General features: G+C 41.1%; 1 protein-coding gene across 1 annotated transcript in view; it reads right to left on the bottom strand.

The window, feature by feature from the left end:
- Positions 1 to 19,331, bottom strand: part of kcnh4a (potassium voltage-gated channel, subfamily H (eag-related), member 4a) — a 113,281-nt gene extending 93,950 nt beyond the window's left edge. Inside the window, exon 1 of the mRNA XM_060902426.1 lies at positions 19,256 to 19,331. Within this exon, the coding sequence (XP_060758409.1) occupies positions 19,256 to 19,331 (76 nt within the window). The remainder of the gene's footprint in view (positions 1 to 19,255) is intronic.

Here is a 19,331-nt window from a genome sequence, read left to right as displayed (position 1 = left end):
GCAAACAAAGCAAACATTTAAAACGAAACAAATCTTTAATCCTTTCAGAAAACTGAAATATGGGTTCTAGATATGGCCCTGGGTGTGTTCATTCTCCAAAAGAACCGCCTCCTTCCATTCTGCCATCAACTGTTCGTGTTAAATAACGCTGCTGAGAAATCACTGAACTTGATTTTATACAGTCTACGGACATGACGTGACCCTAGTGATTACTGATAAGCTGTCTCAGTGTCACCTGTGGAAAAATCAATCGCATTTTAGAAAAGAAAAGAAAAAACATCCACTTTCAAAGCTGCTTCATAGTAACGAGGACCTTGATAGAAATGTAGTGGAGTGAAAAGTCCGATATTTGCCTTTCAAATGTAGTGACATTAAAGTCATGAGTTTCCAAAAAAAAAAAATACTCAAGTAAAATACTCAAGTAAATGTACTTCGTTACTGTCCACCTCTGTCTCGCAGTCGGTCTCGGGGACGAGTAACATGGTCCTATAACTGGCGAACTGGATGCAGACTCGGACTGGAAGACAAGCCGTTCTCCCTATTACAAATCAGTGTACCATGAAAATGATTCTGAAGCTGATATTTTAAGGTAAAATTCCGACCTAGTGTTGCTTTAATCCTTTCACAACAACTTTTCCAACATTCTAAAGCTTGTAATTGATTTTATTTTACTGCCCCAATGATGCTTGCATGTTCAGTGAACTTCCCCTTGAGCCAAAGTGGTGGTTATTTCTGTGAATCAGACAGCGTCTGGATCAAAACCATTGACCCACATGAGTCACACCACTGTCTACCAAGGAGAAGGTCAGGCAAAGTTGCTGGTAGGAAAACTTTTGACAGGAAGCCATTCCCCATGGACAGAAAAGAGAGTGAAGAAGACCTGGCTGCAATGACCACTTCTACTTAATGTTTTTGGACATTGGTTTCTTTCTTCACTTTGCATTAAAATCAAAGTGTAAATTCTACACTACACACACACTTACAAGCACCCACACACAGCCACTCATCCAAGCATGACTAAAATACACAAACCAACCAGTCGTGACTGGAACACAATGTGCACTTCTACGACATAACGGGATATGGATGGCAAACTAGTTCACATGATGATGAAGACTCTATATTTTGCAGTGAGGCAGAAATACTATGCATTACACAGACTACCACACACTGACACTGGCAGAATCTTCAGTCAAGTTCTCAGGTTTTCTCAGTTTTTGTATTCTGTGCCATGACACAGGCAGGAACGACTTTATCGGATATACAGCAGTGATTCAGTGTTGTGACTGAATATGAATAATGTCTTCTAAATGAATACAAATATCGATATGAATAGAACGTGCCTGAAGGGATCACAGTACATCCAGCAGAACAGCACAAAAGTCACGTTACTGGGAAGGTTTTATTTTCATGTCGGTGTCAGTGGTCAGATATGGACAAAGAACGACCAAGTTATTTCAAATAAACATGCAGAGCTGTGCGATACATTTACAGCTTTCACTCATTCATCCTTAGGAACTGCCTGATCAGGATCACAGTGGCTTAAATTAGGTTACTCATCTCATCTCATCTCATCTCATCTCATCTCATTATCTCTAGCCGCTTTATCCTGTTCTACAGGGTCGCAGGCAAGCTGGAGCCTATCCCAGCTGACTACGGGCGAAAGGCGGGGTACACCCTGGACAAGTTGCCAGGTCATCACAGGGCTGACACATAGACACAGACAACCATTCACACTCACATTCACACCTACGCTCAATTTAGAGTCACCAGTTAACTTAACCTGCATGTCTTTGGACTGTGGGGGGAAACCGGAGCACCCGGAGGAAACCCACGCGGACACGGGGAGAACATGCAAACTCCACACAGAAAGGCCCTCGCCGGCCATGGGGCTCGAACCCGGACCTTCTTGCTGTGAGGCGACAGTGCTAACCACTACACCAACATGCTGCCCTCTAATTAGGTTACTAATTTGTTTATATTTTGGGAATTGGATCCAACTTGACCCATTTTGTTAAAATATCATGGGTAGGTATGTACAAACAAAAAAAATAACTGAAGACGCAAGCAGAATTAAAAAATGTGTTGAGAAAAATAAACTTCTTGAGTGATGTATCTGAGTTTGAGGAACTTTTAGACCAGAATTCACACACTATGCTTACAGTGCTGCTATTTCTATATCTGGGTTTTCTTCCAGTATTTTAGAGTGATTCTGTGGGCATATGCCTCATATTTCGACCATGCCCACTTTGGATTTAAATTCAAATATAGCCACAAGCAGCAATGAAAGGCCCGAGTACCTCCGGTATACCAAATCTGGCATGAATCAAACAAACTGCCTAGGAAGAGAACATCAAAATGTAAAATGTGTCAAAATGCATAAAGCCAAAATTAACTCACTTCCTGTTGAGTATGGCTAATGCAATGTACATTACAATTTTGTTTGTCTTGGTGCACCCCACACACCTAACAAATTTGACATGGATAGGTGAAACTATATCTCATCTCATCTCATTATCTCTAGCCGCTTTATCCTGCTCTACAGGGTCGCAGGCAAGCTGGAGCCTATCCCAGCTGACTACGGGCAAAAGGCGGGGTACAACCTGGACAAGTCGCCAGGTCATCACAGGGCTGACACATAGACACAGACAACCATTCACACTCACACCTACGGTCAATTTAGAGTCACCAATTAACCTAACCTGCATGTCTTTGGACTGTGGGGGAAACCGGAGCACCCGGGGGAAACCCACGCGGACACGGGGAGAACATGCAAACTCCACACAGAAAGGCCCTCGCCGGCCACGGGGCTCGAACTCGGACCTTCTTGCTGTGAGGCGACAGCGCTAACCACTACACCACCGCGCCGCCATGAAACTATATGCCGGGCAAAAGTCTTAATGACATGTGGGGGTGCTATGGAGTATCCTGGATGCACCTGGGATCAAGCCTCTATCCTTGAGTAGTGATGGCCAGGACTGATGTGTGTACCAAATTTCATGAATTTTTGCCCATAGGAACGACCTCAAAAATGGTCAAGTTTTGATGAAAAAGAATAAGAATCCTGAGGAAAACAATAGGGCCTTGCTTCTTGGTGCAACTCCCTCTGGTGGACACCAGAGGCTGTGCATCTCCAGTGCTTGGGTTTCAATACAGATACAGAGCACTAAACAAATACAGATAAAGATGGTGGCATTGAGTTACACAGACATGCTTTACAGAGACATGCGTACTTTTTTTTTCAAAAATGAATTTTTGTACAGCTGACGCAATGTCTTTTCATCTACCTGCTCTACTCTTCTTCTAATTTTTTTTGTTTTTCTTTATTTTATATAATACGGTTTCCACTTTTGCAGATTGCTGATGACTTCATGCTGTTTAAATGTTCATTAATTTACCCATTTATTGTCTTCCATTATTATTATTATTTCTCCTGTCACATAATGATCTATTTGCAGTCATCCATATCGAGAAATCACCCATTTACTACCTACATCCATATACAGTATACGGTTACTTCATTGAACTTTCATTTATTTAGCTCTGATAATCAGAGATGGATTGATACTCTCGTCCCTCATTAGTGATCATTATTTAGTCTTGTACAGTATGACGATTGTCAAAATGTTCAGTACGTATAATCCGAGATCTATTCTGGATGTGAATATGGATGTGTTTGAGATGTTTTGATCTTTAACACACTTTCTTTCTGCAACTAGCAGTTTGGACTTTAGTGCTAGATATCGAGGCCGAGGTCAGGAGCATAAATACACCCACACTGTACAGTACAGTAGGAGAAGTTCATCCTGTGAAAGAGAGAAACGGTTCCATCCGCAGTGCACTCTTCATCTGTATATTTATAGGAGTAAAGTTTATACATCATAATCCAACAGCTGCTTGACTGAACATGAGGTTTTGATGGCCAGTTTAATTTGTTTTGATATTAAATTTATCAACAGATTAGCTAAGGAGTTAATGCATTAAAGGTAGGCTGTCTTTCAGATTTTTCAAGTGTAGGTCATAAAATTTTTTTTCCCTGACACCCAATTATTTTTGTTTAGTGGACTGAAAGCTAATGAATTTGAATCACAGACTTCCAATTTTATTAGGATTTTAAAAATAGTACAAATAATGAATTTAGGGCCACATGGCCCTAAATTCTCCGTTATTTTTTCCTGCTTCAACATGACCCAATTCAAGATACTACATCATGCATCATGTAGTGGGCTTTCCCTGTTCGTGCAAGGCATTGTGGGATACAGATTTGAAACAGGAGAGAAAAATGGAGGACGTGAGTGTGCGAATAAAATGTGAAAGACCGACTACAGTAACGGAAAGTGAGAAGAAAAGACGTTATGTTGTGAAGGAAAGGAAACGCAGGACCAAACTGGTAAATATCAGCAGTCAGCGCGCACCTCAGTGTGATCAGCTGTTCGTTTAGCGAAAGAATGATGAAACTGTTAGTGCATGGTCAAAGGTAAATGTCCTGCGCATGCGCGCACACACGGACTTCCTCTGTCTGCTTGACTGCACGAAGTGAGCGATTTCATGCACATTATTTGCTCAGGAATCCCCTCAAATTAAATAATTTCCCAACCACAGAATGGCCTGGATTTTTTTTAGATATTACAGAAATAAACATATATCACAACGACCAAATTTCAGAGGGAACTAAATTTCACTGATTTTATGGAATCGAAAGGCCGTCTCGCTTTAAAGGATTTCTGAACCTCTGAAGAATGGGGTTGAGGTTATTACTGATGTTTCAGAATAATTTTCCAATCTTTTATGTATACTTGTTCTTAATCATGGAGGTATGAAGTGTGAGGTTTTTTACTGCTTAAAAAAGGAACTGTGCTTTTTACTGTGTCATAAATCACATTACTATCTTTCTAGGTGCTAAAGATTCAGTAACATTCACAATCTTAGAACTGAAATGATCAAACTAAGATCAGCACACTCCTGGCCTTCAGAAGCAAATATAGCACATTTTCATTTTTGCAAGTCATTTTGAAAGCGATACTGTCATGCTCCACCCCAGACTTCCACTCCAGAGATTACTTACCGGTATCTCCCAGGTCAACGCTAATCCGGATCCGGGACGGGAATTCCATCTTGCCTGCATTCACTTCCTGGTTTTTTTTTCTGCTGTGTATATAAACTTCCTTCTCAGATAGGGACCTTGCCAGAACGTCTCGCTTGTTACTCTAGCCGTTTCTGTAGCTCTTATGCTTCTCATGGTTTTTCTCTCTAGCGTTTGTTTTTGTTTATGTTTTTTTGCACTCAGCATTTTTTTTCTTGTTCATGGTTTTTTGCACTAGCGTTTTTTGTCCTTGTCTGCCTCGTTGTTTTGTCAAAGTTTTTCTGTCTCTTTGTACCTGGACTATTTTGCTATTTGTTTTTTCATCCTGTTTATTTACCTTTTTGCCACGCCCTTTTCCCTGGATTAAATCACCTTATTTATTGGATTACTGTTGGTGTTCTGCTTTTGGATCCTAATCTCGCACCTCATCTCGCCACCCTTAACAGTACATTCTGGCCAACATGGATCCAGCAGAACTGACCCAGCTGAGAACGGCTATACAGCAGCAAGAATCTCTCCTCAGGACCCACCAACAGGAGCTCCAACAGATTACCCAGAACCTCTCCACCCTGTCCAATTCACTCAACCTTCTAGCCATGCAACTCCAGCACTCCCAAGCCGTGCCTACCCCTGCCCAGCCGCTTCCTTCTTCACCTCCTGCCACCGCCACTCTCCACAAACCGAGACTCCCTTCGCCTCAGCCCTACAGTGGAGAACCAGGTACCTGCAGATCTTTTCTGTCTCAATGTTCACTGATCTTGGAGCTACAACCTCTGGCCTTACCCACAGAACGCTCCTGGGTAGCCTATACTATCAAGCTCCTGACCAGCAAGGCCAGGGAATGGGGAACAGTGGTCTGGGACGCTGATGCATCCTTTTGTTCCAGCTTCAAAGAATTCTCTGAGGAAATGAGGCGAACATTCGACTGCTCTCTGTCCGGCTGGGAAGCGGCTAGGGAGCTCATGGAGCTGCGGCAGGGGTCCCGATCTACCTCAGATTATGCCATCAAGTTCCGGATGTTGGCAGCATCATGCGGTTGGAACGAGAGTGCCCAGGTTGACGCGTTCCTACATGGCCTGTTTGACACCATTAAGGATGAAATAGTCTCTCGGAAACTGCCGTCGGACCTCTCCAGCCTCATGGACCTTGCCAATCACATTGATGCTCTGATTCAACAACGGAGGAGAGAGAAGAACCGCCCCAGATTCACCACCTTCCACCTCGTCCATCGAACCCATGCAGGTAGATCGGGTACGAGTGGCAGCAGAGGAACGACTGCACCGGCGGAGCACGGGGACCTGCTTCTACTGCGGTCAGCATGGACACATCTGCCTGGCCTGCCCGCTAAAAGGACGAGCCCACCAGTGAATCGAGGGGCCCTGGTGGGCAATGCTTGGAACCAGTCCCCTGCTGACCGACTGTTGCTCCCTGTTATCATCACCCACAACAGCCGGCATCACCATCTTCAGGCATTCGTTGACTTGGGGGCAGACAGGAACCTGATCTTCTCCACCACCGCCAAGGATCTCGGAATCTCGTTACTCACCCTCGAGGTCCCTCTCACCGTCCTGACACTCAGTGGCACTGGCTTGACCACCATCACCCACCTTACCGCCCCACTCACCTTAAGGATTTCAGGCAATCACTCCAAAACTATTCAATTTCACGTCATGAACAACCTTCAAGTTCCCATCATTCTAGGACTACCTTGGCTGACGCAGCACAACCCTCACTTAAATTGGACTAATAACACCATCCTAGGCCTTCCTGCCTGGCCTCCTGCCTGAACTCTGCTCTGCCTCCCGCCAAACCACCACAGCGCTCAGCCAGCGAGTTTCCCGACCTCTCTCATGTGCCTCCGGAATATCTGGACCTTAAGCTAGTTTTCAGTAAGACCCGAGCAGTGTCCCTCCCTCCTCACAGACCCTATGACTGTGGTATCGACCTCCTGCCTGGGATAGCGCCACCCAAGGGACGCCTTTACTCTCTTTCTCCCACCGAAAGACAAGCCATGGAAAAATACATCACCGAGTCGCTGGCAGCTGGGATCATCCGCCCTTCCTCCTCCCCAGCAGGGGCGGGGTTCTTCTTTGTCGAAAAGGACAAGTCACTCAGCCCCTGCATTGACTATCGGGGTCTCAATGCTATCACAATCAAGAATCGTTATCCACTACCGCTCATGACCAAGACCTTTGAACTACTCCAGGGAGCCAAAGTGTTTACTAAACTGGACTTACGCAACACCTACCATCTTGTTAGGATCAGGGAAGGGGACGAGTGGAAGATGGCTTTGAACACCACCACAGGCCACTACGAGTACCTCGTGGTCCCTTTCGGCCTGACCAACGCGCCCCCGGTCTTCCAGGCACTAGTTAATGATGTCTTGAGGGACTTCCTTAATACCTTTGTCTTTGTGTACCTGGATGACATACTGATTTTCTCTCGCTCCCTGGAGGAACATCAGGGTCATGTCCAGCAGGTCCCCCAACACCTGGTAGAAAACAAGCTGTTCTTCAAGGCGGAGAAAAGTGAGTTCCACCAAAGCTCTGTCTCATTCCTGGGGTTCATCATCTCTCCAGCGAAGATTCAGATGGACCCCCTCAAGCTGGAGGCAGTCGCTGACTGGCCCACCCCATCTTCGAGATGAGAGCTCCAGTGCTTCCTGCGGTTCGCCAACTTCTACAGGTGCTTCATCCGCAACTTCAGCACGGTGGCTGGACCTCTCTCAGCCCTGACCTTGACCAAGACCCAGTTCAAGTGGGGGGAGGAAGCGGAGAAAGCCTTTTCCATGTTCAAGTGCAGGTTTACCACAGTACCCATTCTCACCATACCCGATCCAACCAAGCAGTTTATCATCGAGGTCTACACTTCCGAGTCAGGGTTCGGAACCATTCTCTCCCAGAGAGCCAGTGACAACAAGGTCCATCCGTGCTCCTTCTTCTCCTGCCGGCTGTCCCCAGCCGAACGTAACTACGACATCGGTGACAGAGAGCTACTGGCTGTGAAACTAGCCTTGGAGGAGTGGAGGCATTGGCTCGAGGGGTCTGATCTTCCCTTCCTAGTCTGGACCAACCATAAAAACCCTTGGACCCTTTCCCATCAAGAAGGTAATCAACCCATGTTCTGTTAGACTGGCATTACCACTCACCGTGCGACGTGTTCACCCCACCTTTCATATATCACAGCTCAAACCTCTGGTCTCCAGAACCCCCAACATTTTGAGGGTCATCTGGTCAAGGTCACGGTGACCAAAAAGGTAAAAAAAAAAAGCTCTGAGCTCAGATTGCCTCAGAAAGACTCCTCCCACAAACATGCTGATTGGATCACTACCTGCTTCATTTGCATACACTGTGCTGTCATCGGATGATTTCTTGGTTCATTTACATATGCAAAGGAAGAGTGTTTGGCCACACCCACTTTCAAACCCCATTGATAAAAATTTCCCTGCTCTGTTGATTTATTATTATTACCTCGCCTGCTACGGACTAACTAAAGAAATCACTTTCAGACATGCTTATGCTTATTACAGAGGGAAAGTGCATTCCACTGAGCTCTAGCACCAGGCCATTTCCAGGAAATAAGAGTTTTGGTCATGGTGACAGCGTGTGTAGGTCAGCCTCGGTTTGGAGCTTTCAGTTTCAAAAACTGTAAGAGGGAAGAGTAGAATAATATAAAGTACAGACACTTGGTATATTTTCCTTCTGTGATGTTTAAATTGTTCATTTTTGGATTATGCTTCATTTTTGTGGCTACTGTGTCATAGAGTAAATATATATGCTATATTTACTGTATGGACATGGGATCAGAAAACAATTTTTTATTTATAAGCAGTAGCCACATGGAGCCATAGGGTATCTATTTTTTTTCACGATATCTTCCTTCATATTCCTTATAAGTGCTGCCAGGCGAGGTTTGTTTTGCCTGGAAACACTTGTTGGGATTTGAATCTCTGTAAAAAAAAAATGTCAAGGTGGTTAAACCAATCCCACAGAAGAGCTACTGAAGCACAAACTGCTGAAAAAGGTAATGCTTTCTAAAACAGAAAGGTGTCAGAGTTAACTTTTTCAGCAGTTTGTGCTACTCTTCTGTTGGATTGGACCAGCTGGGCTAGCCTTCATACCCCATGTGAATCAATGAGCCTTCAATACCCATGAACCTGTCGCTGGTTTTCTGGTTGTCCTTCCTTGGACCACTTTTGTCCAGTACTAACCACTGCATACCAGGAGCACCCCACAAGATGTGTCATTTTGGAGATGCTCAGACCCAATCATCTAGCCATCACAATATGGCCCTTGTCAAAGTCACTCAGATCCTTATGTTTGCCCATTTTTCCTGCTTCCAACACATCTTGTTCTCTTGCTGCCTCATATATCCCACCCCTTGACAGGTGGCATTGTAATGAGATCACTGTTATTCAATTCACCTGTCAGTGACCGTAACATTATGGCTGGTAAGTAATAACAGGAACTTGTTTTGTGGACACCCCACTATATGTACTACTATGAAAACTATGATAAATTATATCCGTTATTTATTTAAAAAAAAAATCTTGGCAAATTACTGAAAACACTTGTGCTGTTATAGAACACATTGCTCACATCATACCATCCCATTGTTGAATATTTTTTTCATCATAGAACGTCTGTGCGTATCTTATTTCTTACTTTATAGCATTAATTATATTTCTATTGCTTTGCAAATCTTTCATAAGTGAAATATATGTATTTTTTTCTGTTCTGAACTGTTTAGTTTAATGAGTTTCAAAAGGTGCTTAAAAGATTAAAAGGGTTTTTATTAGAAACTACTTTGGAGAATTCCTCATTTATTTGAAGAGCCATTAGGTTAGAAAATGTCTAATTGGTATGAGTTTTGTAAAGTGCCTAGTCTTAATCGCTGTAACAACTCCCGTGGCTCATTACAAGACTCCTTTTATATTCCTACTCATTTAAACATGTCCTTTGGATATACTGTGCATAACCCTTACATAATACTGTATGTAGTATGGATTTACATAATACTGCTAACTTTACATACTATACTTTACAGTGCTAATGCGCTGTATGTAAGTCGATTCTGAGATGAATTAATGTTAGATGAAATTACAAGGAAAGGAAAAAGAAATGGAAAGGTACAGAATGTTAAAAATAATAACTAAGCATTCATGTGAAAGCATATTAGACGATAAGGCACTCAGGGGTTATATATAACCACATTTTAAGACTTTCTACTGAGACAGCACAGAAAATTGAAGCAAGTTAAAGATAGACTGCCTTTCAGATTGTTCAAGTGTAGATCATAAAAAGAATTTCCCCCGACAACTAATTATTTTTGTTTAGTGGGCCGAAAGCTACTGAATTTGAATCACAGACTTCCAGTTTTATGAGTTTTTTTAAAATAGAACAATTAATGAATTTAAGGCCAAGTGGCCCTAAATTGTCTGCTATTTTTTCCTGCTTCACCATGATATAATACAAGATACTATGTCATGCATGACGTGGTGGGCTTTCCCTGTTCGCGCAAGGCATTGTGGGATACAAATTTGAAACAGGAGAGAAAAATAGAGGATGTGCGTGTGCAAATGAAACATGAAAGACTACAGTAACGGAAAGCGAGAAGAAAAGACGTTATGTTATATACGAAGGAAAGGAAACTAATAAATATCGGCGCTCAGCGAGCACCTCAGTGTGATCAGCTGTTCATTTAACAACAGAATGATGGAACTGTCAGTGCATGGTCAAAGGTAAACCTGTAGATGGCAGTAATGCAACACTGTGGATGCCAGCTGCCGTAAAACCCAAAAGAAGAAGAAGAAGGTAAACCTGCGCATGTACACACGGACTTCCTCTGTCTGCTTGACTGCACAAAGCAAGCGATTTCATGCACATTATTTGCTCGGGAATCCACTCAAATTAAATAACTTCCCAGCCACAGAATAGCCTGGTATTTTTTAGATATTACAGAAATAAACATATATCACAATGACTAAATTTCAGAGCGAACTAAATTTCACCGATTCTATGAAATCGAAAGGCCGTCTACTTTTAACAAAGTGCAGCTGCACAGAACTGCTCAAAAACACAAGAAATAAAGTGAAAATAATCTGCAATGATTAAAAGTTGATCATAATTCCGAAGCTGGGGTTCTTGTATGAATTTTATTTTGAAATCTATGCAGAAGTACAATTGATCGGCCACTTTTGGGATTCAGAATTGTATTTGGTCTGTTTTCACAAGGCAACATTGGATTACTGAGTTTCTTGGTAACATCCATCCATCCATAAATCCATCCATTATCTATAACACTTATCCATCAGGTGAGGCTGGAGCTAACACTCTGGGCAGCTCAGTGTTGGGAACATGACAAGCTGATTTTTACTTTTGTCTTAGAGAGAAAAAAAAGAGAAGCTGGTGAGGGAACAACTGTTTATTACTATTATAATAGACACTATATAGCCAAAAGTATTTGGACACCTGACCAGTGATTCCACGCTTATGGGTACTGAAATGGGGACATGAACTTATTTTTAAAAATTCACCTAAAACCATTTCTTTTTTTACCATCAGGTCACAAAACGTGTAATCTTTAATGAATGATATGTTAAAAGATAATTTTAATTTTCTGAGATGTAATAAAAACATATTTATATGCCAAAGTCAGAACGTAACAGAAGTGTTGTGGACATATATATTCTCAATTTTAACAATGTAGAATTACTTTTTGAAACATAGGAAGGTGATGTTTTAGCAAATATAATTAATAAACATGTGTAGTAGAATGAACATACACATTCTTTCAATAAGATTAACATGGTATATAGCTAGATTGTAATTAATTTGTAACAGACGTGAGATGGACAATCGTAACAGAAGTAATGTAACAGACATCATTTTGGAACTCATAGGCTTGACTTTGGCATATAAATATGTTTTTATTACATCTCAGAAAATTAAAGTTATCTTTTAACATATCATTCATTAAAGATTACATGTTTTGTGACCTGATGGTAAAAAAAGAAATGGTTTTAGGTGAATAAGTTCATGTCCCCATTTCAGTACCCATAAGCGTGGAATCACTCATATATATATATATATATATATATATATCTCATCTCATTATCTCTAGCCGCTTTATCCTTCTACAGGGTCGCAGGCAAGCTGGAGCCTATCCCAGCTGACTACGGGCGAAAGGCGGGGTACACCCTGGACAAGTCGCCAGGTCATCACAGGGCTGACACATAGACACAGACAACCATTCACACTCACATTCACACCTACGGTCAATTTAGAGTCACCAGTTAACCTAACCTGCATGTCTTTGGACTGTGGGGGAAACCGGAGCACCCGGAGGAAACCCACGCGGACACGGGGAGAACATGCAAACTCCACACAGAAAGGCCCTCGCTGGCCCCGGGGCTCGAACCCAGGACCTTCTTGCTGTGAGGCGACAGCGCTAACCACTACACCACCGTGCTGCCACATATATATATAAAAAATATTACACATTTGCTGAAGATCCCATTCCAAAGACATGGCATTAATACACAGTAAAAATCATAGTGTCAATTTTACTCTTTAAGAGTTGAATTTAACTCTCTGCCAGATAACATTTGGTCCCACTCAAAATCAGTGTAAAATTTACTCTATAGCCAGTGTAAGATTTTTAGAGTTAATTTTACTCTATTTTGTGTCAAAATTAACAATGAGGTGTGTAAAAATATTTAACACTATAGATAGTGTAAGATTTTCAGAGTTAATCTGACTCTATATTGTATTTTCACGGGGAATCATCACCCTGCAGAGTAGATTTTGTCGTTGTGTGCAAGTGGGAATTAACTCTCACTTTTGACACTACCATTTAGACGATTTTACTCTGCATAGTGTTATAACTACTCTATCCAGAGGAAAATAGGTTTACACTGCAATATTGACACTCCATTTTTTACTGTGTATGTAGCTACTCTTCTGCACAGACTTTCTACTAGATTTTGAAGTGTGGCTGTGAGGATTTGTGCTCATTCAGTCACAGAGCATTCGTGACGTCAGGCGCTGATGTTGGATGAAACGGTCAGATGCACAGTCTGTGTTTCAATTCATTCCAAACTTGTTCAATGGAGTTGAGGTCAGGGCTCAAGCCACTCAAGTTCTTCCAATTGAAACCATGTTTTCATGGCTCTCACTTTGTGCGCAGCGGCATTGTCATGCTGGAACGGGTTTGGGCCTCTTAGTTCCAATGAAGGGAAATTGTAATGCTCCAGCATACAAAGACATTCTAGACAATCACAGCTTTACACGGGTTGGTTGTTTCTTTGTTTTTATTCATTAAAAGACACTTCATGCCTTGAAGTAATGATGGACCACGGTTGTAAAGAGTTGCTATGAGTTGCTATATCCTTCCTGGCAGCTCGAACCAATCTCGCCATTTTCCTCCGACCTCTCTAATCAACAAGGCGCTTGTTTCCACCCACAGAACTGTCACTCACTCAACTCAATGTTTTTTTTTGTTTTTTTGCACCATTCTGTCTGTGTAAACTCTGGAGACTGTGTGTGAAACCCCCAGGAGATCAGCAGTTTCTGAAAGACTCAGACCAGTCCATCTGGCTCAAACCAACACCCATGCCACAGTGAAAGAGAGTCACACTTTGAGATCACAATTTTTCCCATTCTGATGTTTGAAGTGAACATTAACTGAAGCTCTTGATTTATATCTGCATGATTTGATGCGTTGTGCTGCTGTCAAGGGGTCGGCTGATTAGAGAACCGCATAAAGTAGCAGGTGGATGTATGAATGTATGTTCCAGGGGTGATTTCTCAGAGACAACAAGGGAAGCTTCCCCTAAAATTCTCTCCCCAAACTGCGGCGTCTACGACGTTGAATTCTCATTAAAACAATAACTTGCATAACATAATATATGCCCAAGATTGTATTTATGTTCATAACTATCCTGTAACTTATTTGAGTGATGTCTGACGAACTTGCAGTTCGCTACGAGAATCACCTTTGCTGCCAGGCTGTAACCTTTCTTATTTCAACGGGCTCTATGGACTGGCAGCAGTGTTGCCAGATTGGGCAGTTTTAAGTGCATTTTGGCGGGTTTTGAATATATTTTGGGATGGAAAGCGTCAGCAGTATCTGGCAACACTGATTGGCAGCCAGGTATCCGTTGCAGTCTACGAGACGGCTCTGAACAGCCAATTTCGGCTAGTTGTTATTGGTTAAAATCAACAAAATCGTCACTTCCAGGGAAGCCGGGCTTCTCTGGGACTAAACGAGACAGTGGGAGGGACAAGAAGCCGGGCTGATAAAGGATTATTGGAGGTAGTGTTTGAAAGACATGAGGAGGGCGGTACTTCGGCGAGGAACACGGAAGTATGATCAGTCAGTCCCTAGCGGATGTCGAGAAAGTGTAGTCGTGTGCCAAAGTGCTGTCCGAATTTCTTTTCATATAACCGGTTCTTCTCATTGATGTCTCTGTACATTACTCTGTAAATAAATGTAAATATTACTTGTTGTGCTCCGTTAACTTTCATCCATTCTATCAGTTTGATCATTCGTGAATTCACTCGTTTATTTCATTTGTAGTTCAATCTGGTTGTAGGCTAGCTTGAGCCTTATTGGGATCTGCAGTGCTAGCTGCTAACAGAAATTGATGAAGTCTCTGGAAAGCACAACCAGCTGGTATGACAGGGTCACAGACCATTTTCTGGAAAAGGAGCGGCGGGCAGAATTTGTGTATAAATAGTGTTCATAAATCTGAAGTGTGTCTATTGTTCAGTAATGTTAAGAGAATGGTGGGCTCTGTGTTATAGGTTATACCTGGGTATAATATTCAAGGTTCTGTGTGTTGCATAGCCTACCTGGTGATGAATTTCCAGACTGTGTTGCAGAAGATGTTCAAGGATGTGTTGCACAGCTGGGTGTTGTGTTAAAGACTGTGTGTTGCATATCAGGGTATGATGTTCAAGGCTCTTCGTTGAATAGCCAGTGATTTTTGGATGTTTGATATTTTTGATTAAGGATATGAGGCACTAGCCTGGCAAGCCAGACTATAACATGAAATGTACAAGCAAAAATACTTTCTGCCACTAGGTAGGGTTGTCTAGTTCACTGTGCTAATGGGGCACACCTTTCTATGCTTTGATATCCAGCCTACAGGTTTATGATGAATGCATAAAATGGGCTTCCCCTGTTTTAAAAACCAGCAGCTGCCACTGGTATGTTCCATATGTTATTTCATAGTTGCGATGTTTTCAGTATTGTTCTACAATGGAGAAAATAGTCCAAATACAGAAAAACCTATGAATGAGGAGGGGTGTCCAAACTTTTGACTGTGCCTGTATGCATGCTAATTAATCCAACAAGTGAAACCATTCTATTGTGGCTCAGCTGATATTTGTAGTACAGCAGAGACAGTGGAGAGATTTGGAAGATTGTGTTATTGTCACAGTATCAAGCTGCATTTATCAAGTGTTTTTTTTTTTTTTTGCCTTTTTCTGGTGTTTGAACCTGTCTGTGGTACAAGCATGAGTTACTATGTAGAACCTTTAAGGGTTCCTCAAAGACACGCTGGAGATGGATTAAAGTTTCTAGATTTCACCTGCATTTGTTTTTGTCTTGTTAACAGTAAAATAGGGGGGAAAGAGAGCGTGGTGCACAGGTTTAGAGACGTGGCCTCACAGGGTCACTTTGCTCTTGCCCATTGTAATTTGTATGAATTTGGTGTGAGGTTGGATTGGAGAGGCACTTATCCAGCTATTGAAGGTTCTTTTAAAAGCCTCAGTTACTGCATTGTTTCCATTTACGGGTGTATGGTTTGGTTTTTTTTGTTTGTTTTGTTTGTTCCATTGGAGCTCAGACTGAAAGATGCAAAATAGAGCTACTTGAAATGCAATATTCATGCACTTGAAAGCTTTAAATGACTGCGCTTAGGGATTGTACTCATTGTTTTAAAATGTGCTTGGGCAGATATAGGTTGGATTTTCACTTTGGATGGTTCTCTCAGTCTGGCATTACCCACCCACTCTGTATATTCATGTGAAGCATAAAAATCAAATTAGAACCTCAAGCAACGGTGGACGATCTGTATGTATCTGTATATATTTGTACATAGTGGCATAACTTACTTATGAGAATAAATTACATGAGGAACATTTAAAAAAAAGACATCCATCCTTCTAAGTTAAAAGGTAAATTCACAAGCAAAGTCACACAAGTGTAAGAAAATTATTCATTATTTAAAAAAAATGTTTGTACGGTTGATGCATGCATTCAGATTTTCAATGTATACAATAACTACTCAATGGTAAAAAGACCAAATATCTGCTGCTACAAAAGTCCCGGATATTAAACTCGCTGTTTAAAATCACTAAAGTTTAGTTTATCTATCTATCTATCTATCTATCTATCTATCTATCTATCTATCTATCTATCTATCTATCTATCTATCTATCTATCTATCTTTTTACAAATTTTGTCTGAAGACAGTTTCAATACAAAGAACATAAAGGTGTAATTAATGTGTCGGAAATCACGGACACTGCAAAAAATGATCTCTTGTTGAGAGAAAATATCTTTAATATGGGTGAATTTATCTATTATTTCTGATTAGAAGTTTACTAGAACTCAAATATAAGATTATTTAGCATACTTTGAGACACTTTTACTAATTTCAAGCCTTAAATGTTCTTATTCTATTGGCAGATAATTGTGCTTCTTTCTAGAATTGAGTGCTTAAAATGAGCAAAATTATCTGCCAATAGAATAAGAAAATTTAAGGCTTGAAATTAGTAAAAGCGTCTCAAAGTAAGCTAAATAATCTTATATTTGAGTTCTAGTAAACTTCTAATCAGAAATAATAGATAAATTCACTCATATTAAAGATATTTTCTCTCAACAAGAGATCATTTTTTGCAGTGGAGATCTATCTATCTATCTATCTACAGTGGTGCTTGAAAGTTTGTGAACCCTTTAGAATTTTCTATATTTCTGCATAAATATGACCTAAAACATCATCAGATTTTCACACAAGTCCTAAAAGTAGATAAAGAGAACCCAGTTAAAGAAATGAGAAAAAAATATTATACTTGGTCATTTATTTATTGAGGGAAATGATCCAATATTACATATCTGTGAGTGGCAAAAGTATATGAACCTTTGCTTTCAGTATCTGGTGTGACCCCCTTGTGCAGCAATAACTGCAACTAAACGTTTCTGGTAACTGTTGATCAGTCCTGCACACCGGCTTGGAGGAATTTTAGCCCATTCCTCCGTATAGAACAGCTTCAACTCTGGGATGTTGGTGGGTTTCCTCACATGAACTGCTCACTTCAGGTCCTTCCACAACATTTCGATTGGATTAAGGTCAGGACTTTCACTTGGCCATTCTAAAACATTAACTTTATTCTTCTTTAACCATTCTTTGGTAGAATGACTTGTGTGCTTAGGGTCGTTGTCTTGCTGCATGACCCACCTTCTCTTGAGATTCAGTTCATGGACAGATGTCCTGACATTTTCCTTTAGAATTCACTGGTATAATTCAGAATTCATTGTTCCATCAATGATGGTAAGCCGTCCTGGCCCAGATGTAGCAAAACAGGTCCAAACCATGATACTACCACCACCATGTTTCACAGATGGGATAAGGTTCTTATGCTGGAATGCAGTGTTTTCCTTTCTCCAAACATAATGCTTCTCATTTAAACCAAAAAGTTCTATTTTGGTCTCATTCGTCCACAAAACATTTTTCCATTAGCCTTCTGGCTTGTCCTCATGATCTTTAGCAAACTGCAGACGAGCAGCAATGTTCTTTTTGGAGAGCAGTGGCTTTCTCCTTGCAACCCTGCCATGCACACCATTGTTGTTCAGTGTTCTCCCGATGGTGGACTCATGAACATTAACATTAGCCAATGTGAGAGAGGCCTTCAGTTGCTTAGAAGTTACTCTGGGGTCCTTTGTGACCTTGCCGACTATTACACGCCTTGCTCTTGGAGTGATCTTTGTTGGTCGACCACTCCTGGGGAGGGTAACAATGGTCTTGAATTTCCTCCATTTGTACACAATCTGTCTGACTGTGGATTGGTGGAGTCCAAATTCTTTAGAGATGGTTTTGTAACCTTTTCCAGCCTGATGAGCATCAACAACGCTTTTTCTGAGGTCCTCAGAAATCTCCTCTCTTCGTGCCATGATACACTTCCACAAACATGTGTTGTGAAGATCAGACTTTGATAGATCCCTGTTCTTTAAATAAAACAGTGTGCCCACTCACACCTGATTGTCATCCCATTGATTGAAAACACCTGACTCTCATTTCACCTTCAAATTTCCTGCTAATCCTGGAGGTTCACATACTTTTGCCACTCGCAGATATGTAATATTGGATCATTTTCCTCAATAAATAAATGACCAAGTATAATATTTTTGTCTCATTTGTTTAATTGGGTTCTCTTTATCTACTTTTAGGACTTGTGTGAAAATCTGATGATGTTTTAGGCCATATTTATGCAGAAATATAGAAAATTCTAAAGGGTTCACAAACTTTCAAGCACCACTGTATCTATCTATCTATCTATCTATCTATCTATCTATCTATCTATCTATCTATCTATCTATCTATCTATTATTTTTAAATGGTTTTGATGTTGCAATATTTGAGTTTATTGACCAGACACTGAATTCCTCCTACAAATGGATGGATAAAAAAGTAGTTTTTATTTATTTATTTATTTATTTATTTTAAAAAACTTGTGTAATCCATAACGGTTCTTTCTGGGTTCTCAGCTTCCTAAATGAGTTTTACCTCGAACCACCTTTGAAAGGGAAACACTCTGTGTAGAACCTTGAACGATTATCCCAGAACAAATATATAACAAACCGGAGTGTAGCTAGCTTTAAAGTCAAATCTTAAAAAAATGCTAATGTGACAGCAGAACGATTTACATTCCTGACGTTTTATCACTTTTTTGTTCAATGTTATTTTTATCATGTAATGACTTTTTAAAAAAATTTATATTGCTGCTGAAAGCTGCTTCTTTCTTTGTGCTCTCTCTCTCTCTCTCTCTCTAATATCAGCCCAAACAATACAATTAATACCATTTTTCATTCACTTCCACATACAACAAGAAGCTAGAGGTCAGAGGTCAGACTGAATATAAGCAGAGGGATTAGTGCGGTACTCACGGGTGCCATCGAAGTGCTTGGCGATGGTGTCCAGGAAAGTATTCTGAGGGGCCAGGAGGCCCTTCATTACAGGCAT

Source organism: Neoarius graeffei, chromosome 20 (assembly GCF_027579695.1).
Source record: "Neoarius graeffei isolate fNeoGra1 chromosome 20, fNeoGra1.pri, whole genome shotgun sequence".
Taxonomy (NCBI): Eukaryota; Metazoa; Chordata; class Actinopteri; order Siluriformes; family Ariidae; genus Neoarius; species Neoarius graeffei.
Note: the sequence above shows the minus strand (reverse complement) of the source record. Positions and strands in the feature narration are given on the sequence as shown.